We start from the raw sequence: 21,203 nt of genomic DNA, 5'->3' as shown, positions 1-21,203 counted from the left end.
AATAAAGAATTTTTTTTAAACTGAATTGTTACTTTAGAAATTCGATGCAAACTGATAATTGATGCAAATAAGCAGTATATTATTATATAATTAATTATTAATTATTTATTCGTTATTCGTTATGATAATTGATGGTTAATTGTTTTCTGTTATGTATTACGTGTTTGAATATAATACAGAAGCCGCACTTCCTCTTTTCTATGAGAGCTAGATTTTTTAGTAGAGCTCCAATTTTGAGATTTTTATTGTATACATTAAGCGTTTTAAGAGTAGTGGGCATGCGTGGTCGGTTTAATATAAAATGTGAATTCAAGACTTTTACTTTTAAAATTCTACTTTTAAGCTTAAAATTTTTTGTTTTGAAATTGATTTTAAGTTAATCTTTGTCCAATGAATTCTTAATTTCTGGGTTTACTGTACCTCAAAGAAAGCTTATGGCCTTTGCTTGCATTCCTATTGGTTCCTTATCGGTTTATAATTTCCTCATTAAAGTTTGGCTAATCCGCTATTTTTATCTTTTAATCTGCATGCTTATCTGCTCTTGGCTTTTGTCGGATGTCTTTTCATCCATAAGCTCATTCCTTTTTGCATTGAAAAAGGCGTTCCTGTAACGCCGAAACACGTGTCTGCTGTAATCGACAATTTGTGCTTTTTTGACGTTGTTTTTCCTTACTTTAAAGAGCAATACTGTTCATATACTGTCTGACCACGGATTGTATGGAAAGACAAACATCCGTTTTACAGCCGGAAATGGACGAATCTATTATTTTTTAGCGATGCCAGCTTTTGCAGAAGCAGAGTCTCATTCAAATGAGCGGAATACCGGCATCAAATATTTACTTTCTCCCCTCAATCAGATAGATTCGTCTTATCTGGACGTTTGAAAATTCCATACACTCCGTGGTCGAACAGTAACTAAGTAAAATATACAATTATGTGATACTTACTATAACCATCAGATGCTATACGATACGGCACAACACCATTGGGCCATTTGCTACCTGGATATTTATCGAAGTTAATGACAACCCTGCCCTGGCAAAAAAAAAAAAAAAGTTTTAACAATTTGTGCAACATTGAACGAAGATTAGCGATAACAGTAAGTTGAAGGTTATTGCACATTAGCCAGAGCTATCAAATAACAAACAGCTGGTTTAACCCTTTCAGGGGCAGTGGTCGGGCTGTGAAACCACTAATTTATAAAAAAAATTCTCTAATTTTTCCGAATTTTTTGAATCAAAATCGCTTGCGTCCTCTTCTTTTAAGTTCAATGAACAACATTAGATGGCAGAATAACAAAAAAATATTTTTTTCGTAGGCTCAATTTTTTGTTCAAATCATCAAATTTTCAATTTTTCGTTTACCCCAAAAATTGGAATTTTTTTCAGATTTTAAAATTTTTAATTAGCGCTGAAAGAGTGAATCATTTTTCTTCATTTTACCTGAGGTAGTCAATCATATTGTTCGAAAAGATTCAAATTCATTTTTACATGCAAAAACATGTTTTTGTCCTTCCCCAGGGGGGTGTGAACAAATGGGGACACCACCCCCAGCGAAAAAAAATCTGAGAAAAAATTTTTTAACTGAAAAATCTATGTCTAGATGATCAAATAAACCCACTTGTGTGGTGTTTTTTCTTAAGATTTCTCAAAAATTAATGACGCGCCCCTGAAAGGGTTAAAGCACCCAGAGACTGCAGTTTGACTCTTCTTATTAGAGAACATCCGTATAGACTTTAGTTGCCTATAATTCCAATTTAAACTGTTTTTAAGCGAACCAGGGAACCAACCACATGAATAATGCAACAATGAAAAAAATTCAAATAGGTAACAGGCGAAAGAACATCTCGAGGCATATTTTTGACGCAAAAATTATTTTTCCTCGTCCACCAGTTATAGGAAAAAAAGGCTTAAACTCTGCCAGTTTTTTTTAAGTAAAGCGGCAAATTAAAAGTTTTGACGAGAAATTGATCACGCTATTTCCCCGCCGGCCTCCATCTCACAAGGTCAAATAAATTATGCGTTCAGAAACATGTTTTAAAATAATCGTTCGCTTACTACTTATTTTTAAAAATATTCATTATTACACTATCGTGTGGTTTCCAGGTAAGAGTTACCACCCTTAGCCCGAGCAAGGCAGATCTGCCAGAAAGCACCAAAAATTTCGTTACGGCAACCAGAGACTGTAGTTTTATGCTTATAAACGATGATTCGTCGGGAATAGCCATGAGAAATCTGGAGGTCGTTGACCTCTCATAAAAGCTGAGATTACCTTCTCAGTGGTAGCTAAATTTAATATTAGCTTACCAGCAACGTCCCGCGGAACTGATGTGGATCACCTCGTAAAGAGAAGGTAAACTGTTGTCTTTGGTGCAGTAACGAGCTTTCATTTCAATATGAATAGCAAAAACTAACAAAGAACAATGCAGTTCACAGAATAAACTTTATTGATACTAAAACTTACTTCTTCTAGCTGATTTTTGCGGACTAAAACGTCTCCCAATGGAAGCTCTACAAATAATAAATTAGAAAAAGAATCAGCGATATTAATACGGTGTTACGTGCTTACATTAATTATAAAGCAAGTAAGAATGCTCTTAGCGGTAAAATTTCCTTTAAATTCTGCTTAAATTATTTAGGCTGGACGGGGCAATATGAAATAGCTCATTTTATTTACTTATTCAATACTTTATGAAATTAGTAGCGTGTTTATCAATTATCTATTTGATCTGCATTCATTCATTTAATTATTCCCTTATTTATTCATTCATTCGCTTATTTTCTTATAAATTCACTCTACTTTATTCATCACTAGTTTTTTCTTGTATACAGTAAACTTCCGATTATCGGCGGTCGGATTATCCGCGGCTCGGTTTATCCGCGGGTCTTTTCACAATTTATTTTATTAATTTTTTAATGGTCATTAAATAATTTTTAAAATTATGATTGTGTTACTGGTCGTTTTTAGCTTTAAATGCCAATATTTTTTTACATTCAATGTTAGTAGATGTAATGTAGCTATGTTTTTACCTATAACTTAAATGTATGTTTGAGTTTTATTCATAGTTTTTAGCTATTGTATACAGTAATATTGTTTTTACCTATTGTTCGGATTATCCGCGGTTTTCGCTTATCCGCGGTTACCGTGCCACCCTATTCTACGGATAATCGGGAGTTTACAGTATTAATTAATTTATTTATTCTTTATATGTTTATTTTTCCCCTTTCTTTTTATTTATTCATTCATTCTTTTTTTTACTCATTCATTTGATCAAAAATATGTTTAGTAATCAAATAAAAAATATTTCATTCGAAAAAAATTTCATTTTTTTTCACTTTGCCCCTTTAAAAAAAGAAGTTAGAATTTTTTACCCTTTTTTGGAGGTGAAGTTTCTGCCAAAAACAGAAAATGATTCACAGCAAGTCCTTCTTTATGAATCGTTAATTTTAGAACAAAACTCCTTTTTGTTTATATTGAAAAATGTAAGTGATCTTAAACATTTCACTTCCCCCACGTTCCCCTATTGTAATTTTCAAAACAAATTTCCAACTTGTTCATTTTGAAAAAGCTAAGCCATCTTAAGAATTCCACTTTGCCCCGCATTCCCCTATATTGTATATATTGCCGTGGGCAGGTAAACGGCATTATCTGCAGAAATGAGTTTTCGAGACATTAGAAGAAAAGCGTTTTGGATTCAATACTAACAATAGGGATGTGTTGAAATTAGGCGCTTTTGTTTTCGGCCTAAACCAAGTAAAGCTTGTACACTAAAGTTAATGTATACAATAGATAACAGAAATGTAAAAAAAAAAGCAAAATGAAAGATTTGCAGTTATTACCCTTTTCCTGCCTACGGTAGTATACAATGGGGTCGTTTCCGAAAGTTTAAAAGTATTTTTTTCTGAAAGAACATGCTCAAAAACATGGGATCTGACCATTTTTTAAATAATTTGTTTAAGTTTAATATTTTTTAAAAATTACTTTAATCGGTGCGCTTTCATTATTTTTGTTTCAACCCGATGACATCACAAATGATGAAATGCCATTCAGTGTTGCCATTCACGGTCCAAAATATTTAATTCGCATCTTTACTCACGCGTATTGGCAACGATATGGTTGATAGCAAGCGTAGAGCGCAATTTTAATTCGCTTCTTGATTATCGTAACGTGGAAACGCGGAAGAAAGATGAGCCAAAATGCATCATTTGTGACGTCATCAAGACCACGCCTTGTTTGAAAAATCGGACATTAAAAAAATTAAATTAAAAAACAACTGTTGGGAAAATAAAAATATTTTCTGGGTCTATGTTTTTTTTTTTTTTTTTTTTGCTTATTCTATCAATTTCAGTGACTAAAATTACTACTTTTCACTGAAGGAAACAACCCCATTGTAAAATTATATTAAGATTGCTTTATCATCAAATTTTGCAAAAACAAAATTTAAAGCATGTTTTGAAAAACCAAAACACATTAAACATTGATAACATTTTTGTTGAATGAAAAAGTTGAATTTTTAAAAACAAACTGTTAAAAGAATAACTTGAATTCAATAACTGAAATGCAGAACATTTATAAATTCCCTGAAAAGTTTGTGGGAAGGAGAGAGGAACCGAGACAGAAATACTACATATGGGGCAGTGAGAAGCGAAGGAATGTACAGTGCTGGTAAAAAAAAATAGCATCACCCTCGCATTTTCACAACAATGGGATTATGCTGTTTCCGGACCAAGGCAAACTGCTGTGACCCCATGCTCATTTTTCCATTTCTGAACCTGTGTGTGAGTTTAGAGAAAAAAAAGGACTTAACCCCATGTCAATTTAAATCTAATGGCAGGATAAAGGTTTTCAAATTGGTACCAGTTTTGCGCTATGGCACGGAGCAGAATCATCCTGGGAAATGACGTTTGGAACTGACGTAAAGTTTCTCACTGCCTCATTTAACCACCCCAGTTCCTCGTTTTAAACAATAAAAAAATTACATTTATGCGTTGTTACTGAATTGATTCAGCATATTTCCTTGCTTTGGGCAAACTTAGAAAATTAAATTAAAACCTTTTTTGCTTTTAATTAATCGGGAAAAATTGACCGGTATAAATATTCTGAAACGTGGCCAATTATGGCCAATTACGGATTATTACTGATTAGTCGCTGCATACAGGGATGCCCACAGGGGGGATTATGGCGCAAGTTGATTTCGCATCAAAATGGGGGGGGGGGATTTTTTTACATTTTATTTATTTATTTATTTAAAAAATATTCATTTATTAAAATTTATTTATTGAGTTAATTTTTATTTAAATTATTTATTTTAATTTATTTCATTCTGTTTATATTTTATTTCATTTATTTAATTTGTGTTTGTATCTCATTGTCGTAGCACATAACTTTTCTTATGAAATAATAAGAATAATAATTATTGAAAATAAATAAATAAATATTTTAAAAAAATTAATGAAATAAAAATGAGCTGAAAAATAAAAAATGAAAGGAAAAAAGCTTGAGAAAATTTTTGGGGAGGAATTTGCGCTATTGAGTTTGGGGGGGGGGATGGGCAGCCCTGCCCTGGTTCATTCAATACGTCATACTTTTTGTTCATCACAACGTTATTATTTCTGAGCAAGAGCGCAACGATGTTTACTATTTTCAATATAAGTCTTTGAAAGTAAAAATTACTGATAAAGCAGTTTATTAATGGGATTAATACGTAAAAACCATCAGACAATTTTCAAGTTAACGGCGCTTGTCTGGCAAATAATTGTTTAAATTACACTCAATTTAAAAATTTTTTAGTAAAATCAAGTTATGAAAACTTAAGATAGAAAAGGCATGGAAGTAATTAGACATAATTGGTTTAATAATAATTAATACTTTTATAACAAGAAAATATTAAATGCCAACATGTAAAATGCAATGGAAGAAACAAACAAAATTTGTAATTGTATGGTAATTATCGAGAATCTTGCATACCTTTGTGGTACATGGGGTCCTCGTTTCCTAAGTGGGAGAAAAAAATATGAAGTTAGATAACAGAATCGAAGCTACATGTTTAGCTTCAAACTGCGAATTGTTAAAAATATTTAACCATATTTTTAAACGCAAATAATGTTTTTTAAACATAACAGATTTGAGTATTAAAAAGACTTTTTTTCTTTTTACGTTTGTGACAAAATAAAGCAGAGGACGTCAACACAGGACTTATTGTCTTAGGATGATGTGTTGATTTATAGCTGCAGAGGAAGATGCACAGTCACAGAAAAAAAAGTAAACGAAACACTTTTAGTCGTATTCGAAGACTATTGACACTAGAGACACGCATAAGGTGTTATTTTTTCACAAATTATGCAGCCTAAGTAATAAGGTTAGCCGACAGAGTAGTGTAGTGGTTCAAACGCCGGCCTCTCACGCCAAAAGGCGCAGGATCAAACCTGGCTCCAGTCGGTGGATTTTCCAAGATGCAGAATATCGACAGCGTCCATGTCGTATGATTATGCGGCATGTAAAAGATCTATCGAGTACGCGTTTGACAAGGAGTATGTATATCTTGGCAAAATTAAATTCGTAGTGCAGTTTCGCAATGAGTAGAGTCTAGGTGCCTCCATCTAATGGGAAAACTAGGCGTCAAAATTCTCGTCACAATAGCATCCCACCGATAGTAGTGCCCCGTGAAAGAGTGGATGCTATGACGGGGGATCGTACTATGTCTGCAGACGACAGTGCCTCTATCGAAGCCCCATTAGAAAAAATAATGATAAGATTACTTAATTATTGTTAAGGGATCGTCTTCATATCAAAATGTGCATCAACTTTAAAAATTAATACCCCTCGCCCCTTTTTTATCACATAATTTTTACCAGCATCATCATTAAAAACTTTGTACACCAAATTTTGTTTAATTTGCTATAGCCGTTGCTTCAAATTAAAATGAGAAACAACGATCTCGTAATGTTAAGAAGATTTTTCATTCTTCTGCGTATAATACCTAAACCACTTTGGGTGCGGCAAAGATTGTTTTTTTTTAATATCAAAGTATGAACCAACACAACTTTTTTTTTTTTTTTTGAAGTATGAAATTAATATTTGAAAAAAAAAGAAAAAAATCTGAAACCATTTTATATTTTAATAAAAAAATGATCAAGCAAAAAGTTGTAGCTCTCGTCTCCCAGTTTTCAAGATTTGTCTTAAAACCTGACAAAAATTTAAGAAAAGAGCTACATTTAAAGATTTAGCGAGAAATTAAAGGTACCACTCAATTTCACCGTCTGCATGTGTCGGGATAGGTAATGGATCAAAACTTCGCGGCCGAAACTTCGCCGGACAATACTCCGCAGTCAAAACTTCGCGTGGACAAAACTTCGCCTGGACAATACTTCGCGTCGTCAAAACTTCGCGTGGACTAATTTCGCACAATCAAAACTTCACCTGGACAAAACTTCGCGTAGTCAAACTTTCGTGCGTACAAAACTTTGCACAAACAAAACTTCGTGCGTGTATTACTCTTCGCATCTGAAATAAAAATTCTTGAAATCAAATTATTTTTGTTTTAATGTGAAAAATCTTTAAATTACATGTATATAAAAATAATAACTTTACAGTTTCGATTTGAAAATAAATATTATAATGGTAAATTAAATGTTTTGGAAGTTCAATGCATCATGCATGAAAGTTAAAATGAAAAGGAAGATAACAAGTTTTTATTTGCATTTTTTGTCAAGTTTAAAAACTTAATTAGTGCTAATTTACACTGCTGATTTTTTAAAATGGGGTGGAGAGGATGATATTGTCTATTATTTGTAAGTATGAATGCGCCGATTAATCGGCCGTAATGATTAATCAGCCACTTGCCGATTATTTATAATTGGTCAAATTATTCGAATTAACAATTTTTTAGCCCACTTTTTTAGTAAAAGTCAAAGACAGACGAAAAAAGCATGAAAGAAGGCTTAATGTATCTTAAAAATATCGCTTAAAACAAAAAGATAGTCAAAAATTAGTAAAATCTTTCTATTATTATATGCGAAAGTTTGAGGAATGCATGGCGATTAGAATGGCGTTTTTTCCGCTCGAAGTTTTGACCATGCGCAGTTTTTACACGCAAAGTTTTGACCGCGCAAAGTTTTGTCCAAGAGAAATTTTGATCACGTGAAATTTTGATCGCGTGAAGTTTTGATCGCGTGAAGTTTTGACCGCGCGAAGGTAATGAATCGGCGAAGTTTTGGCAGCGAAGTTTTAACCGTAGATTGTACGTTTTGTTGCTGGTCAGTAAACAATACGTAAAGCAAAAATAACAGTTAATATAACACTAATGAGACTAAACAGCGTTTTGGTGAAAAGTAAAGGAGAAAAAAAAAACTTTAGCACAGTTGGCTGAGAGGGACGTAATGGTTGTTAGTGCACTTGACTTGGGATCAGAGAGAGGTTCGCTAGTTCGATTGGGTAAAATTCAGAGTTAATTCAGTAAAAAGTTTGAGTGCCTCTGACTTAAGATATGCGCCCTAGAGTAGCATCAGAACGGTACTAAATAATTTAATGGTTCGATGAATTATGTACGGTGTTGCCATTTTCTTTTTATCTTTATCTTTATCTTTACTAATAATAAAGCTGAAAGTCTCTCTGTGATAACATTTCCGGGCTAATTGGTCGTGGTCTAATTGGAGTAGAAATTCCAGACCCTTCGGCTTGCTTTGCTGCAGCCATCATCAGTGGTTTGAGTTTGGTGAGACTGATCAAAGTCATTTCAGTATCACCAAACTCAAACCACTGATGATGGCTGCAGCAAAGCAAGCCGAAACGTCTGGAATTTCTACTCCAATTAGACCACGGCCAATAAGCCCGGAAATGTTATCTCCTCATATTGACGCCGGCCGTGAAAGCCTTAAACAGTATGAAAGTCTCTCTGTCAGTCAGGATCTCTCTGTGTCCGGATCTCTGTCTGTCTGTCAGGATCTCTGTGACGCGCATAGAGCCTAGACCGTTCGGCCGATTTTCATGAAATTTGACACAAAGTTAGTTTGTAGCATGGGGGTGTGCACCTCGAAGCGATTTTTCGAAAATTCGACGTGATTCTTTTTCTATTGAAATTTTAAGAACAAAATTCTCATAAGATGGACGAGTAAATTACGAAATTATCATAACGTGGAACCGTAACACGGGCATAAGCTAATTAGCGAGAAAATTCACCATACATTATTGGTAAATATACAGGCGAACCAAAAGAGCTTTTAATTTTCTATTACGGGCAAAGCTACCGGTACCACTAGTAGTAAATAAAAGTAAGGTTTCAAAGAAATTCTGGAAGGAAGTCTGTGGTGGGCCTGCGTCCAGGAAACCCCATACCACCTACAGCCTTGATATTTTGTACAAAACTACTTCGAGCCCTGTAGGGGGCAACTGCGGTTTTGTTTTTTAAAATTCGAATTAGTTTTTTTTTTTTTTTGTAGTTAATTTTTTAAGCTCAAATTTCGCGTAAATTGCCCATTATTGCCTATTAAAGGGGCGAAAAATTACTTGCACACATTAAAATTAAATATCATGGGAAAGGGTAGAATTTTCCGCATTCTACGGAATTTGTTTCAATGCTGTTACTTAAATACGGCGGGAGTTATTTGCGTTTTTAGCTCGAACTTTCTTTGGCTTAGCTAAAATTTAGACACTACTTTCTTCATTTTATCTATCAGTAAAAAGGGAAGGAATTGTCCCGCAATTCTCTTTTTGACGCCACTGGAATAAGCGGCTTTTTTTACTCCAGATCTAACTCGACCTGTGGTCGAAAAACTAAGCTTCTATCTTCAAAGGAAAAAAAGTTGCAACCCGTTAAAAATCAAATTCGAATAATCTCATCTCCATTAAAATTATTGATGTTTTATTTGGCGTTGCCATAGCTACGTCTTTTCGATTCTCTTGTTTTTTCTTTCTTATTCAAACTTTAAGGGTTTCGATTTTGAAGGAAAATTTTAGACTCAACTCAATTCACGCCCTGAGCTAAAGAGCAAAATATATTACTAGAGACCACGAATATGAAAGCGACTTTTCAAACGTACAAAACTGATGTTTTGTAATTATCTGGAGCCCCTTAGCACTTACGGCTCTGCAAGTTGGTACAAATTATTTTGAAACCCAGGGAAGGGGTGCTTTTTGTTCTGAAGGGCGCTCGTAATGCGTTTTTAATCTGTTTCTCTCTAATCGACGATTTAAATCTTTGCGAATCAAATAAGATTGCCAAGTAATCTTAGGGGATTGGTGAGCGTTAGCGAGCAGGGGTCAGAGCCCTCTAGTTTGTTAAGAAAAAGTAGTACCAACAGAGTGCAGCTTTGAGAAATTTAGTTTCTTTTAACGTCAAATCTATCAAAAAAAAAAAAAAAAACTCTAATTTGAATTCCGACACTTTGAATTCAAATTATGTTTTTCGCAATCACGAGTTGCGACAAGACTCTACTGGTTAGAGTTATTGTTTCTAGAAATGGCTCCCCTGCCCAAGCATGTCCCTTCTCCTGGGTGCTTACGTGTATATAGTTGTGTGCGTGTGTGTGTAGGCTTACGTGTGTGCACGTAGGCGTGTGTATGTGTGTAAAGGCCGTGCGCGCGTAGGCGACTGTGTATGAGCATGCGTGTGTAGGACATGGACGCCACCGCCCAGTAAAAGTGGATTCCGGTGGACGATGCTCAGGACCAGCCGCACCGCCGCCGGTGGACGGTGGTGCTACAGGCCTGGTCCAAGCTGAAAAAGGAACCGGAACATCAAGGACTGTCAAGTGAGAACAATAAGCAATCGTGATTGCTCAAAAAAAAAAAAAAAGAAAGAAAAAAAGAAAAAAAAAACGACAAAACTTAGGCAACTAGGCAACAAAAATTGTATTCAAGCAGGGCATCCAAGAGCCAAGACGGATCCCTTATCAGTGTAGAACTTGGGAAAACACTTAACATATATAAGTGTTGACTTTTCATTTAATTAATTTAAAGCTCTTTGTCTTCAAAATTAGATTTTTTCCCCTCTAATTTTCAACACAAACACAGCGATTAACTAAAATAGACTCATTAATTAAAATCCAATTATTCGAACTTTTGATTATCTGAATGAGATCCGCACCCAATTGATTCGGATTGTTGGAGTCCCACTGTATCAACTATACAATACACAAAATTTCAAATGGCAGTTACCTTCTCTTGGAATGACCAGGTTTACATTTTCGATGCCCATAACTGAAAAGAAAGAATTTGTTAAAAACAGATCCGTCTACTTTGAAACTATTTATTTATATCTGAATACAAGTGAAACGTAAATCTTACGTTTACTGAATTCTTCAAATTCTCCATTTTTTAATAACTGCTCCAGCACTTCCGGCTCAACAACTGAAATAATAATTTCATTAAAACAATATACATAAAGATCATTCTCGTTAAACTGGTCAGTTTAAACTCGAGAAATTGAGAACAATTTAAGTGGATGAAACCGTCGAGACGGTTTGTATTGATAGCTTTATGCAATGATTTTGTTTAAAAAAAAAGAAAATGTATGTCCTGTTAAGTGTTCACAATCTATGTAAATAAAACAAAGGATATATTGTTGCCTCAGAGCAAAAGTAAGATATCTAATCCCAGACACAACATGAAGATATCGTACTGTTGCTCTGAAGCGACGATATACACTCAAAAACATTGAAAATACAGGGTGCGGAGGAAGTTCCCACAATTTTGTTTAAAACATTTTTTTTTTGGCGTAAAAATCGTATGTTGGCGGTTTATTTTGCACATATTTTTATTGGCATTAAAAGTATTTGAGGTTTAATCATTTGTTCTTTGTTAGTTCATTGAGTTAGTGAGTTATGAATCGTGAAAATGTGCGTGTTACTGTCGTTGAATTACACAAGAAGGGAATGAAAACAGCCGATATTATTCGAACGACTGGATTCAAGAGTAAAACAGTCTATGACACTGTGAAACGCTACAAGGAGACTGGGGGGACTGCCGACCGTCCACGGAGTAGTCGTCCAACCGCTGCAAAATGCCTGGAATGAGATAACGGTGGATGCGTGTGCGAGCATCGTCGGCAATTTCAGACTGCGGCTCCGTAAATGTATTGAAGCCCAAGGAGCCGATTTTGAACAACTGTTATAATTTTTTGTTTAACGTTGTTATTATTGTTTCAATAAACAGTTTGTATTGCTTTAACTTGTTGATTTGTTGAATTATGTGTTATTTACAGCCTATTGAAATATCTAATAAAATTGTGAGAACTTTCTCCGCACCCTGTAGCGTCATAAGAAAGAAGAAAGGTACAATCGCGAAAACTTTGCATATAAGAAGAGTGACATCTGATATACAAATGATCCAAGTTTGGTGTCAATGCGCATGACCATTTACCCACAGTATCGGTTCAATCGGGAAAAAGGTGCTATATAAACCAGAGCATAATTTAAGATTCATAAATGTTACGATTTCATCCCGATCGATGGAGAACCTTAATGAGTGAAGGATGCCAGGTAGGCGAGTTAGAAAATGTTTCTTACAGTTAAGCGAGATTGAGAGAGGTTTGATTATTGGCATGAAAATTGCGGGCTGGTCTACGAGCCGTGTTGCTGCCCAGGTAGATCGTTCGGAGTATCCCGTTAGAAACTGTTGGAGGCAGGGGACACGAAATGGTACTTACGTGCGAAAAACCGGGTCTGGAGCGACTAGGATGACGACGAGGAGAGAGAATCGAAGGATCGTCCGTCAAGCGCTCGGGGATCCCACAATAACTCGGCCCACCACTCAAGCAGACGTAGGGGTAGCAGTTGTTCCCCCAAACATTTCTAGACGTCTAGTGGAAGTGAATCTGCAGTCCTAGCGTCCTTTTCGTGTACTCTCTTTAACACCAGACATAGGCAACTCCGTCTACAATGGTGCGAAGCCAGAGCGATGTGGGATGTCATTGACTGGCAAAAGGTGGTGTTCAATGATGAATCCCGGTTCGTTTTGGGAACAGATGATAACCGCGCACGGGTGTGGAGGCACTCTGGAGAAAGGTACCATTCCACCCATTATATCGCTCGACACAATACACGCACCGCAGGTATAATAGTCTGCGGAACCATAACCTATGATAGCCGGTCCACTCTAGTTGTGGTACGTGGATCTCTAACGGGTCAGCGTTATGTTAATAAAATTCTGCAACCGCATATAGGACCGTTCCTAAATGGTCTTCCAGGAGCAATTTTCCAGCAAGATAATGCTCGGCTGCATACAGCTAGAGTTGCTCAAGATTTCTTAGGTCCTTTAGAGATTCTTCCATGCCCAGCTCGCTCCCCCGACTCCTCCTCTATAGAGCATGTATGGGATCAACTGAAACGGCAGATGCCGCCGTGCTACTCTGTGCAAGATTAAAGAAGTAGCTGTTCAAAATTTGTGGGTCCATCTGCCTCAGGACAACAGCAGACGTTTAATTAGCTCAATGCCGGACCGTGTTGCGGCTTGTATTGCAGCTAAAAGAGGTCCAACTCACTGATATACAAAAGTTAATAAACAAGATAGAAGGAAAAATAAAATTATGTTGCACATGAATTCACAAAAATGTGATTTGTTTACATCACCCAGTGATGAAAATGTCTTTCTGTTTTCTTTCATTGCGTTTATTCATAGTCACCTACTAATTCGAGTTCCTGAAGTCAAGTTTTGCCATCAAATAACTGATTATCGTCCCATCTCACTGATGGAAAAAAATCGGTTTTAAAATAGTAGAAATTAATTAATAGTGAAATCTCGTTACAACGAATACCAATACAACGAAATATCCGTTTCAACGAAATAAATTTTCAGTCCTGATCTGATTTCATTTACATTGCTTGAATTCCATTACAACGAAATTCCCGTTACAACGAACATAACTTTCGCTCCCCTGAAGTGCGTTGTAACGGAATTCAACTGTAGTAAAAACGTTTAAATTAAAAAGTACACCCAAACCTGTTTTCGTGCGGTCTTTTTTTTTTTTTTGTATGGTATATGAAAATTTCAATCAGATTTGGATTCAATTGAAGATTTTTTTTTTTTACGAGTGCGAAGTAGTATCTTCAAGTGACGATATAGGTACCTGTATGGGAAGTCCCTGTGACTACCCAAAAATTTCTTATTCGGAAAATTTTGTCCTACTGCTCTGCAAAATCATCATTGGTTAACTTTTTTTTTTTAAAAAAAAATAGGCGATTCATAGTTATTTTGTAAGTTTTTGGGATATTTTCTACGTGAGACTTTTTTATGCGGTTCCTATCCACAGCATTAAAAAAAAAAATTACTGTGTTGCGAAAAAAACTTTTTATAGCTACTCGTGAAGTTTCGAACATTTTTTATGCAATTTTTTTTATGCAACCCCTATCCACCGCATAAGGTTTGGGTGTATTTATTATTTGCAGCTAATACCAAAAACATCGGTATTTTACCATAGCAAGTACCAGTTTTACGAAATTGAGAATGCTACAACTGACATTTCGTATACCAGAATTTAAATCATAAAAATTTTTTTACGTTTTGATATACGACTGACTTTTAAAAACATGGGTTTTGCAATTTAAAAAACAATTAGTATGAATTGGTCACTTTATACTCACAAGGTACTTCTGTTCCATTAAATGGAGCTGCGAAGGCGTAAGAAACTAGAAATAAAACTCCCCAAAAGCTCCACATAATGAAGTCCTCTTTTGCTAACCGAGGAAAACTGGAAGATACATTAAAGTAACACATAAGTACAGTAGAACCTCCTGTAAGGGACACCTCCAAATAAGGGACACCTCTATTTAAGGGACATTTTTTTCTGGTCCCAGTCCCTTTGAATAGGGACTTCTATGTAACCTTTAATTAAGGGACCCTCTGTTTAAGGGACAGTCTCAAAGCCCAAAAAATGCAAAAAATAATGTATAAGCGCATAAGAAATAATGAATTTACTGGAATTAAAGTGTCACTATTCCTCTAAAAATTATTTGAGGTAAGTTTGACGTACATATATGTGAAGGAAACCAGTAATGTATTGTATAAAAAACTTGCTGAAATTAACATGCATGATTTGTCCTCTCAACAACTTATTCAAGTAGATTCAAAGCCGATGGATGCAGAGTGCACAGCGACTAATTAGCTTTGTATATTAAACTTAAAATTTTTGAACATTAATCGTAATTCACATAGTATTACGTTGTAAATTAAATAACGTAAAGCAAAAATATGTAATGAATTACTTCAAAATTATTTCTGTATGCTACAAAACTTGGTCATTACATAATTTTTGATTGAATTTTTATTAATAAAATAATGTAAACTTAGAAATTTGAATGATTGTGAATTTTATTTAGCATTTTCAGTATTTAATCATAAGTGTTAATAGTTAATTTTTATTGTGATATTATACTACTAAGTACGTGGCATGCATCAATTCATCCACCTCCAAATAAGGGACACCTCTATTTAAGGGACAAAATGTCTGGTCCCCTTAGTGTCCCTTATTGAGAGGTTCTACTGTATATCCAAGACAACTAATGTTATCTCAGGGTGCGTCAAAGTAATAAGGTGCATTTCCAAAAAAACTTCGTGAACTTTTTGGGCTCTAGTTGGCAAAGAAATTCTACAAATATTTATTCTGATAACATTGCGACAAAGATGAAAATATTATAAAGGTACCATAGTTAAGGTTATCGCAGTGATATCTATTAAGGTATGCAACTGAGATTATAAAAATAAACAAAAACCACACGGGAAACGTTTGTCTCTGTGAATTTTGTTTATTTTTCCCATATTGGCCCCAATGCAGTTGTGTAACTAATAAAGCACTCTACGAGTATATCTAATTAGTGTGCATGATACGACTGAAGTATCGTTCTCTGGGAAATATCGGACCAAGTAAAATTATTAAGATCAATTTCGATTTTCAAAAACCACAAATTGAAAATTTGTTTTGAAAATTACTGAAGGTGAAGAAAGGAGAATGTATTTCAAAATAGAACTTGTCTTGAAGTGCAGTTTGTCATTTTTGGAAATAATTTGTAGTTTCAATAGGGATGCACCGATAGCAAATTGGCTGATTACCGATTAATCGACTCCGGCCGATTAATGATCATAATGATTGTTTTTGATACTATCAATTCCTCCGTCACTTTTTTTTTTCTTTTCTTTCTTTCTTTCTTTTTTTTTCGATTTTAAATATAGTTAACAGTTTATTTCTTTTTCTCCTCTTTCCTAATTTTCCCAAAATAATTTCAAAATTTCATGCAATTTCTTTCAGCTACTTTTCATATTAAGGTTAATGAAATCACATAATGTTAACTAGACATGAAAATTTTAAAATATTAAGAGCAGCCTGTGGACAGCAGGCACATTTAGGAGCATTTTTTAATTTAAATTTATTTTTTAAATTATTAGTAGCCATTTAATCCAAGTTTTTTATTCCTTTAAAAAATATATATAAGGTAATCTAAAAGCATTATTCTAAAGGTGGAAAGTATTGACTTATGAAACATGATGCAACATTGTATATATGTGCATATTTATTCAGAATAAAAATAAAAAAATAAATAAAAATTTATATTACTTCAACCATCAGTTTGTAAAAATAAATACATAAAAAAGTAAAGCATGCACTTTTTTTTTACACCAAAAAGTATTTTTAAAAAAATAATTTCTTTTGCTGAATTAAAAATTATTAATAGTAAGTTGTATGATGTAATCATATGTATAGTTATGAGGCGTAAAATAACTGAAAAAAGAATCAAGTTGTGTCACCAAGAGCTGGGGTTAAGGTATCATCGTAAACTTTAGGAGATGATCCCGATTTCCTTCAAAAAAAAAAAGTTAAAGGGGCTGGGGAGAGTTGAGGGGAGGTTGCAGATAATTTTAACATTTGTTTATTTCTGCTACATTTCTGTCCTTCAAAAGATAAATAGAAATAACATTAATTACATAAAAGTAACGAGCTGATGTGTGCATCACATGACTTCCTTTTACTCCAATTTAATGTCATTTTCCCATTATTGGCAGTTTTAATGTGATTCGATAGTTTACTCTCTAAATGTCATCAACAGTGGCCAAATCGAAACCAAATTTTAAAAAAAAGTCGCCAAATTTGTCGAAAAGACTGGCGATATATCGCCAAGTGTCTGCCAAATTATAACACCACTTGAGTTTACATCGAAATTAACAATGATTTCCCCCCAAAAAGGGGCAAAAGACCCCCTTAGGAAAATCCGAATGCAACCAAAAGGGAAGGTGCACAACTAGACCCCACTAGGAGTCCACGTACCAAATTTAAACTTTCTAGGACATACCGTTTTTGAGTTATGCGAGATACATACACAGATACACACATACGCACATGCATACGTACATACAGACGTCACGAGAAAAATCGTTGTAATTAACTCGGGGATCGTCAAAATGGATATTTCGGGTGTCTGTACGTTCCTAGGCACATATCCACGTGTGGTCGAGTCGAAAAAAAAACCCAACATTCATTCGGGGTTGAGCAAAATAGAAATTAAGGCCGATTTTTGAGTGAAATTTTTTTCGCGAATACAATACTTCCTTTTTTGTAAAAGGAAGTAAAAAGTAGCTGCGAGGCAGGTGATATGACAAATGTGTGGGAATAGGGGATAAATAATGCTCGCATTTCAATTTAAATGTCCTGTGATTTGTGAGAATTATTCTTTAATATTTAATTCAGTGTTACGCACTTTCTAAACTATTTGATTTTACCCTGTTCACTTTCATACTGCAGTTCTAAAATAATGTTTGCAGCAAATTACATTTATTTATTGTTGATAAATGTATTCATCAGTTCTTGTTGAAAGTGTGCTTAAAAAAAAATTATTTTGAAAAAAAATTTCCCCGCCGATTAATCGGCTAAATTTAGCCAATTATAATTAATCGGCAAAGTGGTTGGTTATGACGGATTAATCAATGCATCCTTTTCAAATGCAAGTGTTAAAATATCACATTTTCTTCATATATAAGGAAAAGCGAAAGTAGAAATATTTTCCATTTGATCATTAAGAATATTTATTTCTCAATGAATGAATAAATGAACTAATAAATGAAACTAATAAATGACTCACCCTGTATACTTATCATCCAAAGATTATTTTTTGCTTTTTAGTTTATTTTGCTACAAAAGCGTGGTTTTTAAAAAGTTTTTTAAATTTATTATTTTATTTATTATGACTTTTGTTCCTTAATTTTATATTTGTTCACAGTACGTTTTCATAAATGATACAATTTTCGTACAAAATTATGAAGTGTGGCAACAAAACAATATGTTTTCAAGCATTTTTTGAGAAATTTCAAATACCGGTATTAATACCGGTATTTCGGTTTTGCGTTTTAAAAATACCTAATGCCGTTATTGAATTTTCTATCCGGTATTGCAATCTCTACTCACAATAGATGAAATGAAATACCATGAAAAAAAATGCAAAAGGTTTTAATTAGTTTATTTTATTTAGATCTTTGATAAAGGCACTTGATTATATACTACTTTTCACTACTGAAAACCAAACTTCTTTAAATTTAACCATAATGCAGTAATTTTGAGTTGTAAATAAAATTTTCAGTAACATAAGATTATAAAATAGGGGAGACTGTTGTACCTTGACCATGGTGTACCTTGCGCAATGCACTCTAATCAGCTAGTTGTAGGTTGAAACTCCAGTTTTTATGCGGACAGTGATTGTTTTGTGATTTGTGCAAACAAAAGTAAATAAGTCCAGTTTTACTTAAATGAATTTAGACTTTTAAAAACTAGTGTTACCCAACTGATTGACCATTATATCTATTGCCTATCTCTCGGTAAGTGTATTCAACATTTAGTCTTTACTTTTTACGTAGCTTTTAGGTTAGGGTAGCCACTTTTGTATAAACATGCACCCTCGTGTACCTTGAAACCAAGCTCCATCTTGTGCCTTGAACCACTGGATCAAGGTACAATAGAATGTAGTGAGTTTTTATTTTATTTTATTTTATTTTAGGTAGGATTTCATCATGCCTCGAAGTAAAACTAGAATCAAGAGGGATCCAGTAGATGTTGAGGCATTGAGAAATGCTATTGAAGCAGTAAGATGTAATGATTCTGACAAAAAATGACTTTTAGAGAGGTCGAAAAAGTATTCAAAGTGAGCAGGTCAACCATTACTAGGCATTTAAGAAAGTTGAATGAAAGTGGGTCCAGTAAACTTGAATACAACTTAAGTTTTGCGGTAAAGCAAGTACAAGAGGTCTGTCTCAAGGTACACGAGCGTCATGTACCACGGACCAAATTACATAAAATTTGTGAAAAATATACAAAAATAGAAAAATATTTTTTTATAATCCGAAATATTGTTTTACTTATGCAAAAAAGCTCGAAGTGCAGTTTTAGTAACTAAAAACCATAAAAACCACACATTCTTTTTTGAAAACCAAAAACTTTTAGACGTGGTCCAAGGTACAACAGTCTCCCCTACTTTTGATATACTTACTATACACCAAAAGCAAATAACAAGTACTTACCGACGAGCAAGTGAAGTTTGCTGTTTTCCCTTGCTTTTATGCAGAATATATATCCTCATTCTTATAATAGCAAGTGTATTTTTCAGGTGCGGTATTTGATGAAATTCATTCAAGCTACATATGTTGGCATTGTTTTGTTGATTGATAATTGTCCTCGTAGATGTTTACTTACATGCGTATAATTGCTTACATGAAGCACTGAAATGCAATAACACTTGAACATGTGTATTGGAGTGTGATCGGTTCGATAACTAACCAGATGTTATACAAATGGAATAAGTATTTATGTTCAAAAATTCTTTTTCGACACTCTTAGAGGCTGCTTTATTATGATTCAATTAGTAGACATAAGAAATATATTACAAGACCTAATATTAAATTTAAAATTAAAGAAAAACTTTCCGACTTCATATTAAGATGAATCTCGCGAGTCATAACACATATAAAGTTTTAATACATTAAAATATTTTTTAGATAACATGGGAAAAGCGTAAGACGAAAAATAATCACAACTACTAAAGTTTTCCAGTCGCAGGAGCAATATCAAGAGGGAAAATTGAAAATACCTTTAAAAGCCTTGCTTATTAAAACAAATTACAAGTATTTTTAACCGACTTCAAAAAAAGGAGGTTATGATTTCGTATTGCGGCTTTTTATGTATATTTTCGAATTATTCAACCACTACTGGACCGATTTGAAAAAAAAAAAAATTGTTTGGAACGGTATACTTCCCAGATGGTCCCCCATTGTAATTTGGTCTGGATCTGATAAGGGGACTCGGAAAAATCCAAGAAACTTGAAATTTCATACGTCACGGTCGCGTGGTTTTGCTGTGATCGGTGTATTTTCACACCTAAGGTTTTGGCTTTCTCTTGAACGATATTTAATTCTCGCGGCACATGGATCATTAATTTTCGCAACGCTGAACCGCCTGTTAATTTTTTATTATAGGTGTTACTAATGTATTTATTACTGCGTAGCAAAGCAGTAAATTAAATATATTTTGCTACTTTAATAGTTGAATCAATTACCTTAATATTTTATTTACTAATAAATAACTTTATTTAGGCACTAAAATATAAAGTTCTTTATTTAATATTCCAGTTTTTAAATATATTTAGTGTTCAATTGAGGGGGAATTGAATACAGAACATCCCTCCCCACGATTTAATTTATAATCTTTTATAATATACATTACAACTGTGTATGATTTCTGAAGTTTGACCAATGTTACAGATTTACTATTTCACGATGCCGTCAGTTCAATTTAAAATTAAGGTTATATTAATTAGCAGACTTCAAAAAAAGGAGGAGGTTCTGAAGTCGTCGGATTTGTTTTTCCTTTATACAATGTTCCATAAATACTCGAAGACACCTGTACCCAGGGGCGTGCACAGGGAGTGAAGAGGGACACCTGTTGGCCCGGGCCCGAGTCTGAAGGGGGCCCAATATTTTTATAGCTAAGGGTGAAATATAGGGGTAAACAATATGGAGAGGGGCCCGGAAAAGTCATTTGTGATGGGCTCCAAAATTTCTGTGCACGCCCCTGCCTGTACCAATAAGGAAAATTCTTTTTTTGTTTGAAACGATATACTTCCTCGCCGGTCTAAGGGTAACCAAATTCAGGTTTGATGAAATTGAAGGAACTCTTCAAATATCATACTCACATTTAAATCGATTTGTACTTTATTAACTTTGCATATCGTCTCACT

The 21,203-nt window shown here is 34.2% G+C and overlaps 1 protein-coding gene across 1 annotated transcript; it reads right to left on the bottom strand.

The window, feature by feature from the left end:
• Positions 1-915: 915 nt before the first annotated feature.
• On the bottom strand, positions 916-19,515 carry LOC129227001 (uncharacterized). The gene is made up of 7 exons (XM_054861628.1): positions 19,492-19,515; positions 14,577-14,683; positions 11,284-11,346; positions 11,155-11,196; positions 5,968-5,994; positions 2,464-2,510; positions 916-1,035 (listed from the first exon to the last, which is right to left on the bottom strand). The coding sequence occupies exons 2-7, from the start codon at positions 14,650-14,652 to the stop codon at positions 916-918; spliced, it is 375 nt and encodes a 124-aa protein (XP_054717603.1). The 5' UTR covers positions 14,653-14,683; positions 19,492-19,515.
• Positions 19,516-21,203: the final 1,688 nt, after the last annotated feature.

Source organism: Uloborus diversus, chromosome 7 (assembly GCF_026930045.1).
Source record: "Uloborus diversus isolate 005 chromosome 7, Udiv.v.3.1, whole genome shotgun sequence".
Lineage (NCBI taxonomy): Eukaryota > Metazoa > Arthropoda > Arachnida > Araneae > Uloboridae > Uloborus > Uloborus diversus.
The sequence above is the reverse complement of the archived record's forward strand: the minus strand, read 5'-3'. Positions and strand labels throughout refer to the sequence as shown.